This window comes from Babylonia areolata, chromosome 14 (genome assembly GCF_041734735.1).
Source record: "Babylonia areolata isolate BAREFJ2019XMU chromosome 14, ASM4173473v1, whole genome shotgun sequence".
In the NCBI taxonomy this organism is placed as follows: Eukaryota; Metazoa; Mollusca; class Gastropoda; order Neogastropoda; family Buccinidae; genus Babylonia; species Babylonia areolata.
In genome coordinates, this window is record NC_134889.1 from 26,361,459 (window position 1) to 26,383,770 (window position 22,312).

General features: G+C 40.4%; 2 protein-coding genes across 4 annotated transcripts in view; one reads left to right on the forward strand and one right to left on the reverse strand.

The window, feature by feature from the left end:
* The window catches only part of LOC143289951 (cytosolic beta-glucosidase-like), a 196,243-nt gene that overhangs the window by 148,610 nt on the left and 25,321 nt on the right, over positions 1 to 22,312 (forward strand). The gene's annotated exons all lie outside the window — the stretch shown is intronic.
* On the reverse strand, positions 1,293 to 22,237 carry LOC143289948 (ankyrin repeat and SOCS box protein 6-like). 3 transcript variants are annotated; one of them, XM_076599212.1, is made up of 8 exons: positions 22,137 to 22,237; positions 18,196 to 18,394; positions 17,452 to 17,619; positions 15,523 to 15,639; positions 14,402 to 14,509; positions 13,288 to 13,463; positions 11,463 to 11,585; positions 1,293 to 3,498 (listed from the first exon to the last, which is right to left on the reverse strand). In XM_076599212.1, exons 2-8 carry the CDS (start codon positions 18,332 to 18,334, stop codon positions 3,334 to 3,336), a joined length of 996 nt encoding a protein of 331 aa, XP_076455327.1. In that variant the 5' UTR covers positions 18,335 to 18,394; positions 22,137 to 22,237; the 3' UTR covers positions 1,293 to 3,333. The 3 variants fall into 3 exon arrangements, with proteins under 3 accessions (XP_076455327.1, XP_076455326.1, XP_076455325.1); XM_076599211.1 differs by lacking the exon at positions 22,137 to 22,237 and adding an exon at positions 21,699 to 21,847 and having other exon boundaries at positions 17,452 to 17,613; XM_076599210.1 differs by lacking the exon at positions 22,137 to 22,237 and adding an exon at positions 21,699 to 21,847.

A 22,312-nucleotide genomic window follows, 5' to 3' on the forward strand; every position in this document is an offset into this window, starting at 1 on the left:
GGCACCCCTAATGACCTTACTTCCTTTGGGTCAAACTGACAAAGAGTGGACATACATTGTTTACACAAGAGCGAAGTAATTTTTGAGTCAGTTTTGTTTTTCTCAGAAACACAACATTAAGAAACAACAACAATTGTCATTTTCCAGAAGAAAAGCACAAACAGTTCACACAAAATGCATTCTTGTGATTGCTTGGTACTTTTATTTTCAAAACACACAATTGTACAAACACATGACTTTTAAAATGCTGAGCATGTATTACAAATCCTGCCAAGAAATGTATTTACCACATTGCACAACTTTATTACCACATTGCACAAGCATAATAAAAGATAGGGTATGAAACTAACGGTAGACTGTGGTCACATGTTAAGTGGTTGGGCATTATGATTTGCACCTAAGCAACCTGACTTTACTGGCTTCCATTTGTGAAACAGATGTGTCTGTGTGTACAGTGTGGAGACCTGCTTGATTGGGGGAAATGCAAAATGAAATGAAAATATCTGGTCAGGTTAACTCCCTGAATCTTATTGATTCCAATTTCGCAACTGAAGACATTCATGCATATCAATTTAAAAAAAAACCAAGCAATTTTACAAGCTGCATCTACCACAGTCCACAACTGCACAAGTCTTTTCTCATCACTGACATATACTGCTCTAACCCACATCCATGTAATCTTCTCAAGAAAAAGACAAATGTTGAAAGTAAATTATGAGCATACATATATGGCCCTGCTTGATACCGTGACCCATCAATACATCCCCCACCCCATCCCTTTCTCCAAAGAAATCCTGACTCGGAACAAAACAGTAAATTATGAGTGATGAAACATATTGAAAATAATGTAACAACCCCCCCCACCCCCTGGCCTTTTTTCTGTTCATTTTCTCCCCCCACATCCCTCTTCAAACATGACCCTTCACAAAAAACCTAACTATTTCATGTGACTGATTCACCACCACTGATAAAAGCAAAGATAAACTGATGTAGTGAACAAAGTGACAATTGAACAGAAGCATTAACTTATGCAACTGGTTGTAAAATCACACCATAACGAAAACCTTTGTAACAATATTTAAAATAAGAATGGGGACTAAAATAACTTTTCAGCCTCAGAGAAGGTAGGATATGGCTTGGAGGAGGCTCACCCCCCCCCCCCCAAATTATTTTAAGAAAAAAAGGAAATCTGACAATGTATGGCTTGTGCAAAACAGTGGCTTGTAGATAACACATAACAGATTGTCATTTGATAAGTTTGGGTTTTTTTTCTTCTTTCTTTTTTAAAAAAAAATCAAAAAATGCATGGTTGCAGTACTGTGATTTATTGATAAACCGAGGTACATCATTTGAAAAAAGTTTGGTTTTTTGAACAGCAAATAAATAGCATAAATGGATCTGCCTACAAACTTGGGACACTTCAAAAGTGATACTTGGCTTTTGTAATACAGTGGCTTGTGGATAAATTATGCATGGTATGTCACTTGATAGAATTTGTTTTTCAAACTGAACAATGCAAAAAGTTTTGTTTTTCAAACTGAACAATGCACAGCTTATGCAATGCACTACACAGGGACTTTATAACAAAATGATATGTCTAGTCATTTAATAGATTTTTTTCCGACACTTCAAGGCTTAGTTATGCAAAAGCGTGTCTTGTGGGTAATACAGTACAATGATTAATACAATGAATGACTCAGTGACTGACCCACAATTCTTCATAACCTCTCAGCTCATAGAAAGGAATACTATTGTGTAGGGGAGGTTGAAAGAAATGACTGACAGCATCTCAGTGTATCTGTGTCACAGCTTTGTAGGAAAGATGTTGATTATGAAAGAGACAACAACGGACAAAAAAATAGAAGAAACAAACATCCCAACTTCACATGGAGAATTCGCAATTGATGGACATCGGAAAAACAACAACAAAAAACAACTTGACATTGAGAATCAATGGCCAATCTTGGAAAAAACAACAAAACATAGAGAATCAATGGACAACAATACGAAAACAACAAACAAACAAAAAATCAAACTTTTCAACTTGAAAATTCATCACAGTTTTGTTTTTGTCTTGTCCAAAATCTCTGAACAAGTTTACATTAAATGATACACCACTGTACATTAATCAGACAAATTTGCGCTAAATGATATGCAGCTACTTCTGAAAGCATCCATCTTCAGACAAAGATTTATATTTACACCACACAGAACACATACTTTTGACACACACTGCAGACATATATATACGTGCACTGAACACTCGACACACATGCAGAAAACATGGTTTATAAAGTACACACACACATTTATATCACACTCACAAACTAGGATGAGTCCAGTGTTAAATTCACAACCTGTTTCAGCTGTTTTATCTGATTTCCATTTGAAATATAATTTATCATAAAGAAAAACAGCTTAAAGTAAAAGTTGACATGATCATCAAGTGGCAAAACCTTACAGAATCCAAAGTAAAAGTTCTTTCACTGTGATATCATGGAGAACAAATGAAAATGTATGCAGCCATAGCCAAGAGACTGGGAAACAGGCAAATGTTTTTAACACCCATCAACAAAAAACAAACCAACCTATAATCAATACACTCAAACAAATAAGACATGTTTATGACTATGGGTGTTTTCAGTCATGATGATTTAGCAACAGTGGAGGTCTCAGGTGGTGGCCTTGTCTCACATGGACAAGGAGGATTAACTGGCTAACACCCCACAGGAAAACGATCTCATTTAATCAACTGGTTTTGTAACTGGACTCATCTTGGGTGATCGAGCACGTCATTTCCTCCCAAGAATATAACACAAAAATGTTAAATAAACAACAACAAAAATTCCTACTTATGTTTAAAAACAAAACGAAGTCAAATGTGATGCCTTGTAAATGCATCTTCATTCATAACCTGTGCATATTCTCAATCGGAACAGCCACCACTGAAAACCACTCGCGTGACACAGCAGCAGTGCAGGGTTTCCCCCACTGGTGACGATGAAAGACTGGAAGCTTACCTGTGGAGCAAGCGTGGACACTGAAACTGCAGCAAGAAATGGGGCGCAGCAGTGTATGGGCGGTATTCAGTGAGAAAGGGATGGGGAGGAAACTCCCAACAAAATGATGCCGGGTTATGATACAGGAACCACATTGATGGGGCTCGCACCCATTCGACAGGAACTAACAGTCAGAAAAATAGCATGGATGATTGCTGACTGCGTTTCGTTTATCACAAGCACCAGCAACAAGTCCGTGACTCGGGAGACAAAACTATGGTGTGGTGACACCAGTGGCATCATGTCTCGGAGACAAAACTACAGTCAGCCGTGGTCATACCGGCTTCCTGCTGATGGACATGAGGAAGTTCTTCAGCTTGTTGGGCAGGGGGAGCTGAGGGACCCCCACCAGCAGCTTTCCACGGAGGTTGGCTCGGATGGAAAGCCGACATATACACTGCAGCGAGTCCACAGAGCGCAGGAGATGACTGACCTCTGTCTGTTGAAGGAACAAGCAAAAAAACAACACTGAATTCTGTGGGATCCACTCTCTGGCTTTATTTCATTGTTCACTTTCTTTCCTTTTTCGCTGTCTCGCTTTCTTTCCTTACTCAACATCTAGCTCTCTTTTCTTACTGTTTAGCTTTCTTTCCTTACTCAACATCTTGCTCTCTTTTCTTACTGTTTAGCTTCTTTCTTTCCTTACTCAACATCTTGCTCCCTTTTCTTACTGTTTAGCTTTCTTTCCTTACTCAACATCTAGCTCTCTTTTCTTACTGTTTAGCTTTCTTTCCTTACTCAGCATCCTGCTCTCTTTTCTTACTGTTTAGCTTTCTTTCCTTACTCAACATCTTGCTCTCTTTTCTTACTGTTTAGCTTCTTTCTTTCCTTACTCAGCATCTTGCTCTCTTTTCTTACTGTTTAGCTTTCTTTCCTTACTCAACATCTTGCTCTCTTTTCTTACTGTTTAGCTTCTTTCTTTCCTTACTCAGCATCTTGCTCTCTTTTCTTACTGTTTAGCTTTCTTTCCTTACTCAGCATCTTGCTCTCTTTTCTTACTGTTTAGCTTTCTTTCCTTACTCAACATCTTGCTCTCTTTTCTTACTGTTTAGCTTCCTTTCCTTACTCAGCATCTTGCTCTCTTTTCTTACTGTTTAGCTTCTTTCTTTCCTTACTCAACATCTTGCTCTCTCTTCTACTGTTTAGCTTTCTTTCCTTACTCAACATCTAGCTCTCTTTTCTTACTGTTTAGCTTTCTTTCCTTACTCAGCATCTTGCTCTCTTTTCTTACTGTTTAGCTTTCTTTCCTTACTCAACATCTTGCTCTCTTTTCTTACTGTTTAGCTTTCTTTCCTTACTCAACATCTTGCTCTCTTTTCTTACTGTTTAGCTTTCTTTCCTTACTCAACATCTTGCTCTCTTTTCTACTGTTTAGCTTTCTTTCCTTAGTCAGCATCTTGCTCCCTTTTCTTACTGTTTAGCTTTCTTTCCTTACTCAACATCTTGCTCTCTTTTCTTACTGTTTAGCTTTCTTTCCTTAGTCAGCATCTTGCTCCCTTTTCTTACTGTTTAGCTTTCTTTCTTTACTCATTCTCTACCTTTATTTTTTAACTCACCCATCTCGTCTAGCTTTCTATTCTTACTCTCTGTCTGCCTTTCTTTTCTTTCTCACCGTATAGCTTTTTCCTACTGACAGTCTACTCTGTCTTTCCTTACTCACTGTCCAGCTCTCTATTCTTACTCACCATCCACATTTTATTTTCTTACTCAGTGTCTCTCTCTCTATTCTTACTCTCTGTCTGCCTTTCTTTTCTTTCTCACCGTATAGCTTTTTCCTACTGACAGTCTACTCTGTCTTTCCTTACTCACTGTCCAGCTCTCTATTCTTACTCACCATCCACATTTTATTTTCTTACTCAGTGTCTCTCTCTCTATTCTTACTCACTGTCTACCCTTTCTTTCCTTACTCACTGTCTATCTCTGTTCTTACCATCCACACTTTCCTTCCTTACTCACTGTCTATCTCTCCATTCTTACTGTCTACCCTTTCTTTTCTTACTCACTGTCTACCTCTATTCTTACTCACCATCCACACTTTTCTTACTGTCTATCTCTCTTTTCTTAGGGGTGAGTTCAGGTTCATGTACCAGAGAAGACGTGTTTTTTAGGAGCTCTCCAAACTTTCCAAGTTTTTTGTTAATTATTACGTCCTAAGTCATTTTTATTCAGCAAATGATGGATGGTGATGAACTAGAACTACCAGCGGATCAGAAGATGTCAAAATTGTTGGCATTACAAAAGGCTGACATTGAAAAATCGATAAAAGAAATTTTGGATAAAAAGTTTTCAACATTCTCGCTTCAAATCTCGTCCAGCATCGACAGTGCAGTGCGAGAATTGAAAGAAGAAATACACGTGCTGCGTATGAAGTCTGATGCATTGGAGCAGGCAGTGAACACTTCGCTGACTGAAACGAACAACACAAAACAGAACCTGTTGAGACTGGAGGATGATATGACAAAACTCACATCGGACTTGGCAGCGAAAGTTGACAGACTGGAGCTATTTTCGCGCAGAGAAAACTTGAAGTTTTTTAACATTCCTCGTTACAGCAGTTATGAAAGCTATGACGACTGTGTCGCAGCGGTGTTGGAGGTGTTGGATGGTGTGGTGCCTGGCAAAGTGTGGACTCCCGACGACATTGTGCGGGTCCATCGCCTCAGTCGTTACAACGATTCCCGAGGAAGACCCCCGCCAATGATTGTCAAATTTACCAGATGGTCAGATAAAATGTCAGTTCTGACGACAGGAAAGGCGGCCCTGAGGAGAAAGAATATCACGGTTGCTGGGGACTTGACAGATAGACAACGAGAGACAATACAAGAACACAAACGACGAGGCATGCATGCCTACTACAGAGGGAACCGTCTGGTGGTGGAGGAAGCAAGCAGAAGACGTGGTGACAGCCGCTGGCAGCAGCAGCAAGGTGTGGATGCAGAGGACCAGCGTTCCAGCTACCGCAACACCACGGCACGTAGCAGACAGGGAGAGGACCACTACCGGTGGAGGCAGGATGTCCGGCACGCCACAGTCAACGACTACGATGACGGGTATCCCTACTACAGCGACTTCGGAGACAGTGCTTGGGGTGACGGTCAGGAGTGGTATACCAGCCAGCAGCAGTACCAGGCGTACCCCCACTGGTTGTCGTCAATGCAGGCCTTTCCACCCGTTGCATCAAGGCCCCGTACTGTGACCAGCCTGACGACCTCACAGTATGACGGCACAGCCAGCGGACAGACAGGTGGTTCTCACCAGACAAAGGTACAGTGTGACAATACAGACAGTGGACAGACAGGTGGTTCTCACCAGACACAGGTACTGTGTGACAATACAGACAGTGGACAGACAGGTGGTTCTCACCAGACACAGGTACTGTGTGACAATACAGATCATACAAACAGCAGACAGACAAACAATCCTGTCCAAGAAGATTCCAGGTATGACGACACTAACAGACAGAAAGATATCTTACATACATCTGAACCGTCAGTTAACCCCACAACTGAAACTACAGAGCAGACGACGAGTACTGACACACAGGGTGAAGGACAAGACAAACAAGACGACGATGACGCAACACAGGCAGCACCACATAAGGAGGGAGCCTGCAAAGCTGGCACAGAGAATGACAATTTACAGACTGTACAAGACTCTGACGTGAGTGTACCTAACACTGATGTTTGTGCACACGATGGTGCATATGCAACTGAAGAAGACACACAGTATCGTAAAGATCGCAATACAGACAGTACAGCAGACAGTACAGAGATCAATCACAAAACAAACAGTTCCCGTCCGCAGAATGACCGCGTTTACATGATTTCGGAACAGGGCAGCACCACAGATCACAGACAGACAGATGACAGGACAGAATCAGCTGACAAACATAAACATGACCCTGCACTGGTGACACACACTGAAAAACAAACCACCCCACACGGTGACGTCATGACAAACTCTGCAGGCGAAGCGAAGCAGGCATCAGGGACGGCACGCAGAACAACACGTGCACAGTCCACAAAGACCAGAAGTCATTCTTGCACAAGCGGCACACCCAAACGCCAGTCCACACTACATGAAACCACAGCCAGACACACACACAGGCAAGAGAACAACAAATAGGGATTCGGCCAGGCCTGTGTCGACAGAAATTTAAAATTTGTCACTTATAATATTGAAGGTTTATCACTTGTATATGATACTGATGTAAGATCTTATCTTTGTACTTTTGATTTCTGTCTTTTGGTTGAAACATTTGCGACAAAGTTCCCATCTCAATTATTTCCTGAGCATGACGTTTTTATTACTCCAGGAGTTCGTTTATCTGAGGGAGTAACTGCGCGTTTATCTGGTGGCCTGACACTGCTTGTGAAAAAGGAACTGTCTAAATATATAGAAAAAATATATGTAGAATATGACAATATTGTTGTTGTGAAAATATCACGCGAACTTTTTGCTTATGACTCGCCAGTCCTTTTGATCGGTTTGTATTTACCGCCCAGTTCATCTGATTACTATCGTGACACCTGATATCAATAATGGGGTTGCAATCTTAGAACAATGTATGATGGACCTCACTGAAGCGTACGGTGATTGTCCATTTTTGCTGATGGGAGATTTCAACTCGCGTACAGGAGGAAAGAACATATGCAATGACAGCGTCAACCTTGGTATGGACCCCTTAGATGACGATGATGGAGAGACGACACGAACATCCAAGGACAAAGTTTGTAATGATTTTGGAAAGTATTTGTTAAATTTGTGTAAATGCTTTGATTTATGTATACTTAATGGCAGTATTGAAGGTGATGTTGATTTCGGTAACTACACATACATCTCACCGAGTGGATGTAGTGTTGTTGATTACTTTATTGTTTCCCATACCTTGCTAAAATTATGTAAACAGTTGAACGTATCACCAAGAATTGAGTCGAAACACATGCCTGTTGAACTTTATTGTGGAAATGTTACTTTTGAAACCGAGCAAAATGTGACAGCAAATGTTATAAGAATTGAAAAACTGAGATGGGATCCCGAAAAAGTAAACGACTTCCTTGGTAAATTGTCTGAAGCTGAATTCAAGAACAACTTGGAAAAGGCTACAAATCTAATTAACACTGATGTTAATGAAGCAATTAGTTGTGTTAACAAAGCATTGTATAATGCAAGCTCCTGTATGAAAAAAATAATCACTGTGGGGAGAGAAAAAACAGACTCTTGGTTTGATTCTGAGTGCAAAGACTCAAAACGCGAACTCCGCCGAGATTTGCGTAAGTTGTATAACGTTAAAACAAAATGTAACAAGGCCAGAGCAAGAAGCGGTGGGAGGGAACACCAAGTTGGAGATGGCGGTAGCGAGGACAGCGTGCAGTTAGATGAGGAAAAAAGAGTGAGGGAACAATACAATCAAAAGCGAAGGGAATATAAAGAACTGTTAAGGATAAAGCGAAAGGCCCATCGTGAAAAAGTTGTGAAATCATTACATGAAAATATCAGTAATTCAAAAGAATTTTGGGGCAAGATAAAATCCTTCACAAATAAAGCTACGATAAGTAATTCTATCAGCAAGGACGAATGGTTCCAGCACTTCTCTGAAATCTTCCAATCAGATGTTTGTCAGGAAGTTGTAAATGAAAATGTTTTAAATCAGCCAGAAACACAACCTGGTGATGAACATGACCAGTATGATACTGATGTTCTTGAAAAAGACATAACTGAAGGCGAAGTATTCGCAGCTATTCGTGCTCTGAAAAACGGAAAAGCTGCAGGCCCCGATGGCATAATAGGGGAGGTTTTCAAACACGCAGCTCTTGTTATTGTGCCATTTCTGGTTATACTTTTCAACAAACTGTTCACCTCAGGTATATATCCATCCCAGTGGACAGAAGCGGTTATTCAGCCACTTCACAAGAAAGGTGATAAGAACTCTCCCGACAATTATAGGGGTATATCCCTTTTGAATGTTTGCAGTAAACTTTATAGCCACATTTTAAACCAACGACTTAGTAAGTGGATTGAAGAGAACAGTGTTATAAATGAAAGTCAGGCAGGTTTTAGGAAGAAATACAGTACAATCGATCATGTCTTTACTCTGTTTGCATTGGTTCAAAAACAACTGTCTTATCATAAGAAATTATATGTCGCATTCATAGATTTTAGAAAAGCATTTGATTCAGTTGTACGAATAAATTTGTGGAATGTCCTTAAAAAAAGAGGTATACACGGAAAAATGTATAATGCAATAACTAGCATGTATCATGTTGTGAAAGCCAGAGTTAGAGCAGGCGGTGAATTAAGTAATGCTTTCATGTGTCCCACAGGCCTTAAACAAGGTGAAGTGTGCAGTCCTGTCTTATTTTCTTTATTTATCAACGAACTAGCATCTGAGATTATTAACAAAGGAAAGCATGGTGTTCAGCTGATACCTGATGTACTAGAAATACTTATTCTTATGTTTGCTGATGACATAATTCTGATATCTGACTCTGTAACTGGTCTGCAAAATCAGCTGAATGTGCTATATGATACGGCCATGAATCTTGGCTTGATTGTGAACCTTGACAAGTCTAACGTTGTTGTGTTTAGAAATGGTGGGTACTTATCGGAAAATGAAAGGTGGTTTTATGGAAAAGCAAAAATGACAGTTGTAAACATGTATAAGTATCTAGGTGTCATTTTGTCAACAAAACTAACTTTTTCCCATACATTACATGATATGGCTGGCAGGGCAAAAAAGGGGGTGATTAGTATTTTCAAGTTATTCCGATCAGTTGGTGAAAAATGCCCAAAAATATTTTTTAAACTATTTGATGCGCAAATTCAACCAATGCTTAGTTACGGGGCGGAAGTTTGGGGTCTGATTGCAAATCTTGATGTAATAGAGAAAGTGCATACATTTGCGCTAAAACGGTTCTTGAATGTGAGTGTTAGAACACCAAATGCAATGGTTTATGGTGAACTGGGCAGATTTCCCTTGTATATTAATATATACTTGAGGTGCATCAAGTACTGGCTAAGAATTGTCAAAATGCCAGAACATCGGTTACCACTGAAAGCATATAAAATGTTACTATTTATCCATCAGCAGAATCGGAATACATGGGCCACATCTGTTTGTTTCTTGTTACATAAATATGGATTTCAGGAGGTTTGGGAGAATCAGGGGGTGGGAAATGAAAAAGAATTTCTAAGCACATTAAAAAACAGACTGGTAAATGAATACAAAGAACGTTGGTCTTTACAGCTATCAGACAGTGAGCGTTTCTCACTATATCGTACTTTTAAAAGTAGTCTTGTACTATCACCATTTTTGTTGGAGCTGAAACATATTCAAGCCAGAATTAGCTTAACACGTTTACGACTTGGTGTGTCACAACTCAATACACATAAATTACGTTTTAAACGTAATGTAACAGATGATGAGCTGTCTTGTCCTTTTTGTGATTTTCAAAAAGAACAGAAGTGCACTTTGTGTTACAATGCCCTCAATATGCTGACCTGAGACAACAGTATATCCCCTCTAAATATTATAATACTCCGTCCTTGTTTAATATGACATTGCTTTTTGCAAGTGAAAACAAATCATTGGTTATGCGCTTGGCTATATTCCTAGACAAAGCTTTGAAAGTTCGTTGCTTATAGTGTTATGTTTGTGTTGCGCCTATGCATTTACCTGTAACCACCCCTATTGACATGGGCCAATGGCCTTTTCATTAAAACATTTCAGTGTTCAGTGTTCAGTGTTCAGTGTATCTCTCTTTTCTTACTCACCACCTACCCCTTCTTTTCTTACTCACTGTCTATCTCTCTGTTCTTACTCACCATCCACACTTTCTTTTCTTACTCACTATCTCTCTATTCTTACCCACCGTCTACCCTTTCTTTTCTTACTCCCTGTCTACCTCTCTATTCTTACTCACCATCTACCCCTTCTTTTCTTACTCACTGTCTATCTCTCTGTTCTTACTCACCATCCACACTTTCTTTTCTTACTCACTGTCTCGCTCTCTATTCTTACTCACCGTCTACCCTTCTTTTCTTACTCACTCTATTCTTACTCACCATCTACCCCTTCTTTTCTTACTCACTGTCTATCTCTCTATTCTTACTCACCGTCTACCCCTTCTTTTCTTACTCACTGTCTAGCTCTCTATTCTTACTCACTGTCAACCCTTTCTTTTTCTACTCACTATCTAGCTCTGTCTTATTCACCGTCGGTCTTTCTCTTCTTACTGTCTAGCTTTTTTCTCACTCACTCTGGCTTCCTTCTTTTATTATTCTCTCACTCTAGCCAGTCTTTGGCATTATTTTTGTTCAGACAAGACCCCCCCATCCCCCAAGCCATTCTTCTATTATAATGATACAGCAACTTCTGTAATAAAAAACAGACAAACAGTTTACCAGCATTTCGTTGTCTTTGGTGTCATAACCGTCTGTCTTCAGGTCCATCAACGTCTTGCTGATCATGCGTAGAGATGGTCGGGTCAGTACCGGTGAGATGATGTCCAGCAACATCAGCAGTATCTGTTACACATGATGAAAATGTGTCCACCTTGACCAAATTGATAGAACAATATATTATAAGTATAATGACTTATGATGACGTTGTTATTGTTAATGTACACTGTATTCTTTTTTTCTTCTTCTTGCTTTGTTTTTTCCCCTTTCTTTTCCATCTACTCTGAATTGTTATAATGAATTCATGTACAAAATAAAATGGTGGTCAAAAAAAAAAGAAAAAAAAAAAAAATCACAGTCATTCAGTATGTATACATAAAAGACACACACACAAAAAATCATTAAAGTGAACAATACATGCAATGAATACAGTCACACACATACAGACATACACCAAAGCGGCTTGCCTCTAGAGAAGCGCTACACATTGGATACAAATGCATTCACCATGACGCTGCGTTTCTTTACAGTCTGAAATGCTTGTGAAAACATTAAAAGATCTTCACAGAACTGGGTCTTTGTAATTCAGAACCGAGGAAAAGAATGTTCTCTTTTGGTCATATTTTTTTTGTGTTTAGGAATATTCAGAGTAGTTTATTTCATTCTTTCCAGTTTATCATTTTTTTTTTTTTCAAGTTTTAAATTTGAATTACCTTTCTCCAGTCACGCAGGCATTATCACTAGCAATGACAGGTGCCATAGCTAAGTGGTTAAAGCGCTGGACTTTCAATCCGAAGGTCTTGGGTTCAAATTCCAGACATGGCACCAGGTGGGTAAAGGGTGGAGATTTTTCATATCTCCCATGTCAACAGATGTGCAGACCTGCTTGTGCCTGAACCCCCTTCATGTTAATACTCATGCAGGAGATCAAATAAGCATGTTAAAGATCCCATAATCCATGTCAGCTTCTTTCTTCTTCTTCTGCGTTCACTCGTATGCACACGAGTGGGCTTTTATGTGTATGACCGTTTTTATCCCGCCATGTAGGCAGCCATACTCCGTTTTCGAGGGTGTGAATGCTGGGTATGTTCTTGTTTCCATAACCCACCGAACGCTGACATGGATTACAGGATCTTTAATGTGCGTATTTGATCTTCTGCTTGCATTTACACATGAAGGGGGTTCAGGCACTAGCAGGTCTGCACATATGTTGACCTGGGAGATCGTAAAAATCTCCACCCTTTACCCACCAGGCGCCGTCACCGTGATTCGAACCCGGGACCCTCAGATTGACAGTCCAACGCTTTAATCACTCGGCTATTGCACCCATAATCCATGTCAGCATTCAGTGGGTTATGGAAACAAAAAAAAAATATCCAGCAAGCACAACCCCTGAAAATGGAGTACGACTATCTTACAGGGCGGATATAAAAATGGTCATACACGTAAAAGCCCACTTGTGTATATGAGTGAACATGGAGTCGCAGCCCACGAACAAAGAAGATGATCACTGACAGTGCCTAGTTTTCACATGTTTGGACAAAGATAAATGAAAAGAAGAGAAAATGTGCAGATTAAAAACAACAACAATAAAACTCTGGTTGAAGCAAAACCTAAGCATCTCTTTCCAATGCCTCATTTTTATTTACAAAACTGATACTCTGTGATGCATGGAACAAACCACACTCTCTCTTAGTCCCATTAATCTTTGGAGTCACTTACACTAACCTCATGTTGAGCACACTCTCTTCCTGCCAATCATTCCTATCACCACTTTGCGGCAGAAGCGTACGTGAGGACCAACAACAGCCAGGGGCAGGAAGGTTACCTTGGGGTGGACGGTGTTGAGGGCGTAGCTGACCCAGTACTGGTGGTTCTTGCGGTGGTGCAGCAGGTTCGAACCTGCACACAGGAGGGTCTCCACCAACTGCAGCTCTGTGCTGGTCAGTCGCCGGTAGCTGGTGTACGGCAGTTTGTCCAGTTCGTGGCACAGCGCCATCTTGCCTGCAGCACAGCCACACAGTGCGTACAGCAAATGTTAAAGGTTAAAGCTCCCACAGCGAGCGTTTTACTGCAATCCGGACAGAGAATTTATATCCACTGTGTCTAGGGCTTGGCGAAAGGAAACCGTTTTGGCCTTCCCCAACTAAAGTCAGGAACCCATTCTCACCTGGATGGAGTGAGGAAAATCAAGAGTAAAGTGCCTTTCCCCAAGGCCACAAAGCAATGCTGAAACGGAGCCTCAAAACCTGATCCCAGGATCAGATGTCACACGCCTAACAAACTCTGCCATGATCTCCACAGTTCATACTACTGCAATTCAAATCTGAACAGCGCCTTTCATAGTAACGCATGCTAAACTGCGCTGTACGATGTAAAAACTGAAATGTAAAACTCATATGCATAACCCTGCACAGACTTCCAAACTTCCAACCTAACACTTCAGCACTAATCTATGTCCACACACAGAGAGAATCATCACACACAGTACACAACACTCATCACACATATCATAAATCATCACAATACGTTAATCATGCAACTCCCATATCACACCACCTTACACCAATATCACAATACTTGAAAAACCAAATCATATAAATATTTTTTAGTTAAAACCAGATCCCAATACTTAAAAACCTGCCACATAAATCACAATCCCCAACATTTCAAAAAGGGCACAACACTTTCCAACTTTTAACAAACTCACATTCATAAGCAGTCTTAGGTATAAACCAAGCTTAGGGTGTCTGTTGTCCATTAATTAATGTTGCTAAATTTACAGCAACTTGAATCTTCAAATGATGATCCACTTTTGGAGTGAAAATCAGTTGCAAACACACACATACGTGTGTGCACACAAATACACACACTCACACACACACACACACACACACACACACACAGAGTCTATGCTTACTTCCGTATCCACACACACTCACCTTCGTAGTCACAGGTGGTGGCTGACAGACCGGCCTGCAACAGGAGGAGTGCCACCTTGTTACGCACAGACACGTCCAACACAGAGTTCTCACAGATGCAGTGCAACGCTGGAACACAGAATGTACCAAAATCACACTGACAATAATATCCATAATAGTAGTACATTTATATAGTGCTTTCAAACCTCTCAGAATGCTTTACAGTAACGCGTCAGAACAGACTCACAGATAGAGGCACACATACAGAGGCACAGACACCAACATGTGTGGAAGAAATAGATGTGGTCTGACAAACTACAGATATGGAATGAAGTGCTTTAATTATGCAGAGACTGCTTTAAAAGTAATAATTTCAGATTTGTTTTAAAGATGTCACTGAGGGATTGTAACAGACTGAAAAATGCAGTGGGGAGAAAACCTGTGGCTTATTTCATAATGTGATTGATTGACAATCTATGCTTTATCTATTACAAGATTTAGTCTGTTTCATACCGTTTGATTATTCTCTTGTTTGTAATTATGGAGTTTTAGTTTGGTCATAAAGTCTTAACAACCGGTAATGTGGGGTGTAGGTACAATAGGTGAACCATCTTTGAACTTTCAAAGTACATCACCATCATCCTTCCATGTGATTTTAGAAGTCTTTAAAAAAGAAAACTGAACAAAATAATCTGTTCAATAATAATCTTTGATATTGCTAACATTAGTAATTAAATAAAAAAAATCAAAAATATGAATTCTTAACTCAGGCAGCTGCAGTTAAAAAACATAAAACCCGTTACTGATATGTAGACTTTGCAACAACACAAAGTCTAACCAAATTCTAGAAATAAGCAGACAGTGTGTGTGTGTGTGTGTGTGTGTGTGTGTGAGACAGCTGCTGTTGACAGCAATACATGATGGGTAAGAAGACTCTGCAGCCCTCAAGTACGGAATCTAAAATCAAAACCTACAAAAGATATGTAAACTTTGCAGCAACACAAAGTCCAAACAAAATTCCACAAATAAGCAGACACTGTGTGTGTGTTTGTGTGACAGCAGCTGTTACCAGCAAAACATGTTGGGTAAGGAGACTCTGCAGCCCTCAGGGACGGACAATGCGTTGTGATTCTGGCCCCTACCTGTGAAACCGCGGGCGTCGGTCAGGTGAATGTTGGCGTTGTGGTGCAGCAGCAAGGTGACCGTCTCCACAGGGTCCATGCTGTTGCTGTGACACGCTTCCATCAGTGCTGTGCACCCTGCAATATTTTCACGTGTAGGAGTGACAGATTTTTGGTACTTTTTTTTTTTAGGAGGAATGCCTGACACAGTGAATATGAACTCATTGCCTTGACGGCTTCAAAAAAGGCTATGGAATATTTAATCTCTTTTAAAAAAATATTCCTAAAAACTTATTTCAACATTTCATTTAAGTAACTGTTCATTTGCTTCCTGTTATACAGCATTAAGCCTTTGCTGCTGACAAGCATGCTTGTCAATGAAGGGCTGTTGCCTCACTGAGATACGACAAAACGTACAGGTCACGATGTCAGTCATTCTCTATCTGGACATGTTTCCCCAGAGATTTCATTACTTTTGTTCACCAAAATCAGCAACACCATTAAAAGTACATGCACAAAAAAAACCGTAACTGCACTTCCAACTCAAGCCATACTGGTTTCATTTCACCTTGATTCAGCAACAAAAAGGGCAGATTCAAAGAAACCAATTTCCAAAGGACAAGAAATAGAACTGATTTTAAACAAACAAGCTGTGTAGCCCATGATCCAGTAGTCATTAGTGATTCCGTCCCCTGCCCTCACATCTTAAGCAGACTTAGCAAAGCGGAAGAAGGTGGCGGAATGGTTAAGATGCTTATCTGCCAATACGGTGTCCCCCGAGGGTCTGGGTTCCATTCCTGCTCTGACCCTTTCTCCCTAGTCTGAATGGAAAATCAAACTAAGCATCCAGTCATTCAAATCAGATGATAAACCCAGGTTCCATGTCCAGCATGCACCTGCCACACCGAAAAAGAACCCACACAGAAAAAGCGCTGTCCTTTGGCAAAATTCTGCTGAAGAAATCCACTCGGATAGGTACACAAACATATATGCATGCACTCGTGCCCTGACTAGTGCGATGGGTTATGCTGCTGTCAGGCATCTGCCTAGCAGATGTGGTATTGCGTGTGTGGATTCTGTCTGAACGCAGTGACGCCTCTTTGGCAAAAACTCAAACTGAATCTGAAAACTAAGCCTGGAGGACCTGCAGCGTACAGCTGCCTTCATCATGGAGACTGGGAAGTCAAGCACGACAGGAAAAAGGAGAAGAGAATGAAAACTAAGCAGACAAACTAACCACCACACAGCCACCACCCCTCCCTCCACACACGCACAGAGATGCTACCAGTACCACCGCACAGCAGTGTCACCTGCGCTGTCCTGTGGGGATGCTGAGGGTCTTTCACTATAAACAGCATTCCCGCCTTATGGAAATTCAGTGCAAGAAATTTCCTCTTTTCTATCACTCTCTTTGCTTCTGCCTTTTTTTCTTCCTTCACTGTTGTCTCCTTTTTCTGCCTTCCCAGTCCATTCCCCTTTCTTTATTCAAGCAAACCTCGACACTTTTTTCTCTTTCCCGCAGTCTGTGATGTGCTATCTGTGTTGTTTTGCTTTGGCAGGTTGGTAGTGAGATTGTAAACTCTGGAATGGACACTACCTGTCCATTCTGCAGTGTTATTTGCCTATATGGCTTTTTTAAAATGTATTTTTGTTTGGTTTTGAAGTATTGTTTTCTCCTTTTTAAAATTTTTTTTTTTACAATTTTTAGTAATCTGGGGATGATAAATTTAACAGAATGGCTGGCGTCCTCAGCATGGCCTCATCTTATTTGCCCAAAGGAGCTAAATGGTTGGGATACTGTGTTATGAACAGTATTTTGTGGGGTTTTTTTTTTGTAGATGTGACAGTTTTGTGTTGATGCGGTTGAGCATCTGTATGGTTTGACAGTCCTGATATGGCCCTGTGCGGTTGGCTGGACTGTAAGCAACAAGAACAAGAACAAGAACAAACCTGCGTTGTCCTGTGCGTTGATGCTGCAGCCCTTATCCAGCAGAATCTCCACAGCTCGGTGGGAGCAGCAAGCGGCCACATGCAGGGGCAGACGACTGAAGCGGTCCTGGACCTCCAGTTCCGCTCCCATGTACACTAGCCGCTCCACAATCTGCTCCGTCACTGCACCTTGCACGGCGGAGTGAATGAAGGTTGGTTCTCATCAGTGTTGATTAACAAGTCTTGTGCTTGCAAGGTGTGGTGTGTGTGTGTTTGAGTATGTGTGTGAGTGTTGTGTGTGTGTGTGTGTGTGTGTGTGTGTGTGTGTGCGTGTACATGCGCACAGAAGCATGCGTGGACAAAACTACTGTTATTCCACAATCTACTCCACTAAAAAAACAACAACATAAAACACATAAAAAAATGAAACACTAAACTAAAAATAACCACACAGACACACAAGAACACACAACACATGCAAATTAAAAAAACAACCGATGCCCAGCACACTGATAAAAAAATCCAAACAAACAGAATAAACACACACATACACAAATCACACACACAAAAAAACACATACCTCCTCCCCCAACACGCACAAGCAAAACACATACAAAAACCCCCCCACACAAAAACAAAACAAAACAAAAAAAACACACACACACGCACAAATCCTTCACGCACAAACACACACAGAAAACAAGCAAAAAACACACATACACACAAACAGACAGACAAAAGAGAAAGCAAAGATGCTGAAGGTACCTGAGGATCTCTCGTCAGCACAGGCCAGGCAGGCGACGTGGAGAGGGAAGTCCCCGGAAGAATCCCTGAAGTTGGGATCCAGTCCCTGGTTGAGGAGGGTGTCCACCTTCTCCAGATTGTGATGGCGAATGGCGTTCATCAGGGCATGCCGCTTTGGGTTCAGGCCTTTCTTTCTGCTCCTTGTTTCCTCCAGCCCTTCCTGCACAGGTTGCATTGTACTGTATTGTATTGACGGGTGCAATGGCCAAGTGGTTAAAGTACTGAACTTTCAATTTGAGGGTTTTGGGTTTGAATCTCGGTAACTGTGCCTGGTGGGTAAGGGGAGGAGATTTTTCCGATCTCCCAGGTCAACACATGAGCAGACCTGCTTGTGCCTGAACCCCCTTTGTGTGTATACGCAAGCAGAAGATCAAATATGCATGTTAAAGATCCTGTAATCCATGTCAACGTTTGGTGGGTTATAGAAACAAGAACATATCCAGCATGCACACCCCTGAAAAACTGAGTATGGCTGCCTACATGGTGGGGTAAAAACAGTCATACACGTAAAAGCCCACTTGTGTGCATACAAGTGAACGTGGGAGTTGCAGCCCACAAACAACGAAGAAAAAGAAATATTGTATTGCATTGTATTGTATTGTACTGTACTGTAATTGTATCACTTTTTGTCACAACAGATTTCTGTGGCTTCTTTTTTGTTCGTAGGCTGCGACTCCCACATTCACACGTATACATGAGTGGGTTTTAATGTGTATGACGTTTTCACCCCTACCATGTAGGCAGTCATGCTCTGTTTTCTGGGGGGTTTCTGTGTGTGAAATCTGGGCTGCTCTCCCCGGGAACAGCTCATCGCTACAGTGCAGCAACACTTTCTTTTTTTTCTTTCACACGTGCAAGTGAATCTATCCACTACCAAAGTGGATTTTTCTACACAATTATGCCAAGGACAACTCTCTTGTCGCTGTCGGCTCTGTTCCATGCATGAAGTGCATGCTGCTCATAGGAAATCAGTTCATTGCCTGATCAGAATGATTAGTGTCCAGACCATCACTCAAGGTGCAGTAGAGGGAGAAGTATATACTAGTGAGTGTGGGGGGATTCAGTCCCGTGTGCTCAGATTCTCCTGGTTCCTAGGCGGTTGCGTTACCACAAGGCCACACCACCACATGTACAAATGTAGTGTACACAGAGTGTTATTTCATTCCCCACATAAATTTCTTTCAGTTTACACAAACCTAGGGTAGGCTCTCAAAGTCTGACCAGAGCTGGGTTTATGAAAAGGTGATGGTATCTGCTCTTTTACTGCAGATGTGGTGCAGTGTACAGTGATTAGTCTGCATGCTTTGACACCTCCTTAAATTTCAAATCAAACTTTCAACTTCTGAAAAAAAAAAACAGAAAAAAGAAAGAAAAAAACCAAACCTGTTCATAAATACAAATCAGAAAGTAATCATTATGATAAAGAAAAAAGAAAGAAAATAAAATACACACACACTTGCTTATTTATTGGGAAAAAGAATGAAAAGGGAAAGAAAAAAACTGAATCTGAACATAGACAATGATTAATTGCACAGCTCTGAAGTTTGATCAAGATCTATTTGGTTTGAATAAATAAGCATGTTGGAAAGAGATTGGAGATCTGAATGGGATGACTGGAAGAAACGGATCTTTTGGTACGTCTGTCTCATGTGAGTTTAAAATTGAGAATGCACGTGTAACATTTCTACTTTTGTGAGCAAACATTTACCCATGACTGCATGCATGCAAGCAAGTGTGTGTGTGTGTGTGTGTGTGTGTGTGTGTGTGTGTGTGTGTGTGTGTGTGACATATACATATCTATATTGTAGAAATAATTCAAATGGCCATCTGTTGAGTTTTGTTGGGTTCTAGTTACTTTAACTTTATGTTCACCTAATTTCCAACCTCACTGTATTACATAGTCATACAAGGTTAGAAATTCTCAGATAATCTTTATTTATACTGGGGACAAGTTGGTATTTAAAAACGAAAAAGAAAACCTTGTTCCGTCCCCTCACAAAGAAATATTTGCCCTCCTTGAGTAAAGTAAAAACACAGTAATAAAAGTTAACTAATGGCATTGCAATGTCAAGTCAGCATGCATAATTCATTATCATTTTTAAGCAGTATCTGAGTGTCAAGTCAGCATGCATAATTCATTATCATTTTTAAGCAGTATCTGAGTATGTATTGTGAGAAAACAAAAACAGAGGTAGGTGGTGGGGGTGGTGGTGTTAAAATGAAAAGGGGAGAAAGAAGTGCAGATACTAGTTGCCCAACAAACTATGAAGAGTGTTTCCCATTGTTTGCCAGAAGGCGCAGTTGTCCAGGACAACCTGTGATTGAATCAGACAGGTGGGTATTTTGAGTTCCATCATTTATATTGAATCATTATCATAATCATGATGATGCTAATGAGTGTTTACACATGTATCTGTGACTATGAACTTCAAATGAAAACAAAGGCAAGCATGCTTTTGGGATTGGTATTTGTGTTGTGACACTTCCGTGGTTCAGAAAGTGTAGCATAGGGTAATACTAATAGTGTCCAGTATTGTTATAGTATCATAAGAAATGATTCTGAAGTTTAGACTATAATATTTGAGTATTAATATGCTTGTAAAAATCATATAAATTATCAATGTGTGGAATTAAGGGTTGCATAGGGTAATGCCCGAGTATTTACAATGGTTCTGAAGTTTGTTGTTTATAAAATATGCATGTTGAGTGTTATTGTGTTAACAAAAATATTGATGCCATAACTTTTCAGTAACTTAAGTATGCGTGTTGTGATGAGGGGAGTGGAGAAGTGGAGTTTGAGCAACCGCCTTTTCCGATCCCTGGACAAAATGTGAGAAAGAGTGGAAGAGACAGTTAAGACTATTATTGTGTCTCCATGTCATCATTGTCATCTCGGTTTCAAAATCCTTTCCAAGAACTTTCCAAAGCCTGGCTTCAAACAAAAATTAATATCAGACATCATATCATATCAAGTGTCAAGGCTTTTAGACTTTATCAGCCTTAAGCTGATCAATAAGGGCATTTTATGTATTCCTTTTTTTCTCTTTAACTTTATATAAGAGTTCGCAATTACTAATGTTATGGCTAGTTTCCTATGGAGAAATTATATTGGAAACCATAATCCATCCAGTGTTTATTTAATAAATTCCTAAAACTTTTGAGTGTTCCTGCAGTGACAATGTTACAGGGCAGATTATTCCAGAAGGTAACAACCCTGTTAGTAAAAAAAAAGTGTGAAAAAGGTTTGATTTGGTGAATGTTTTCATTAGTTTTAGTGGGTGTCCCTGGGTATGATTACTGTTCTTCAGAGTGAAAGACATGTTTTAAAGTCTGGAACTGAAGTGGAGCACTTCAAGCAGAAACAATCAAACACGTGTCTGTAGTCACTCTCCAAAAGCTGCATAAAAGCTGTTGCAATTGAAAGAATAACTGGTGAGACTGTGACACAAACGGTCGAGTTTTACCCTGATTTCTTCTTGCAAATCTCTCCATGACGCCATTTTGATGGACAATTTGGATGCGGCAAGGAAGCGACTTTCGAGTTGAGTAAGCACGAGTGATTTCCCTTCCATTTCGGTGCCACAGGAAAAAAAAAATCGTACCCAAGAACTTTCCCCGGAATAAAAACCAGTCAGTAAGAGGAATTTTACCAGGAAGTGATGTTTACGATGAGAAGAAGAAGAAGAAGAAGATGAAGAAGAAGAAGAAGAAGAAAAAAAGAAGAAGAAGAAAACCCTCTTACATCAGTGCAGTAAAAATTGATCAACAAGTGCCCCGAAATAACTGGACTGCAAGATCTTTATTATTATTATTATTATTATTATTATTATCAAGCCAGATTTTTAAGATTTTCCCACCCACTAAAAAGCAAGGGAGAAAGAAAAGAGAAGAGAACAACATACAGTATTGTGAATTCTTCTATCACTTTCTGTGGCGAACACTGACACACACACACACACACACACACACACACACACACACTGTTGATCTGTCCACCTTTGGTCACATTGTAGGTTTTTTTCGGTTAAAAGACAGCAAATGTGCCCCTCTGAGTTGCGGCTTTCGTGTCACAAGACTT

Bases quoted from the DNA above. Each gene is read 5' to 3' on its own strand.
- LOC143289948 (XM_076599210.1), bottom strand. From the start codon at position 21,806: ATGGAAGGGAAATCACTCGTGCTTACTCAACTCGAAAGTCGCTTCCTT. The intron at 17,620-18,195 runs GTACCTTCAGCA...CCGCCGTGCAAG, and splicing joins TGCTGACGAGAGATCCTCAG to GTGCAGTGACGGAGCAGATT. The intron at 3,499-11,462 runs GTAAACTGTTTG...TTCCTTCAACAG, and splicing joins CCAAAGACAACGAAATGCTG to ACAGAGGTCAGTCATCTCCT.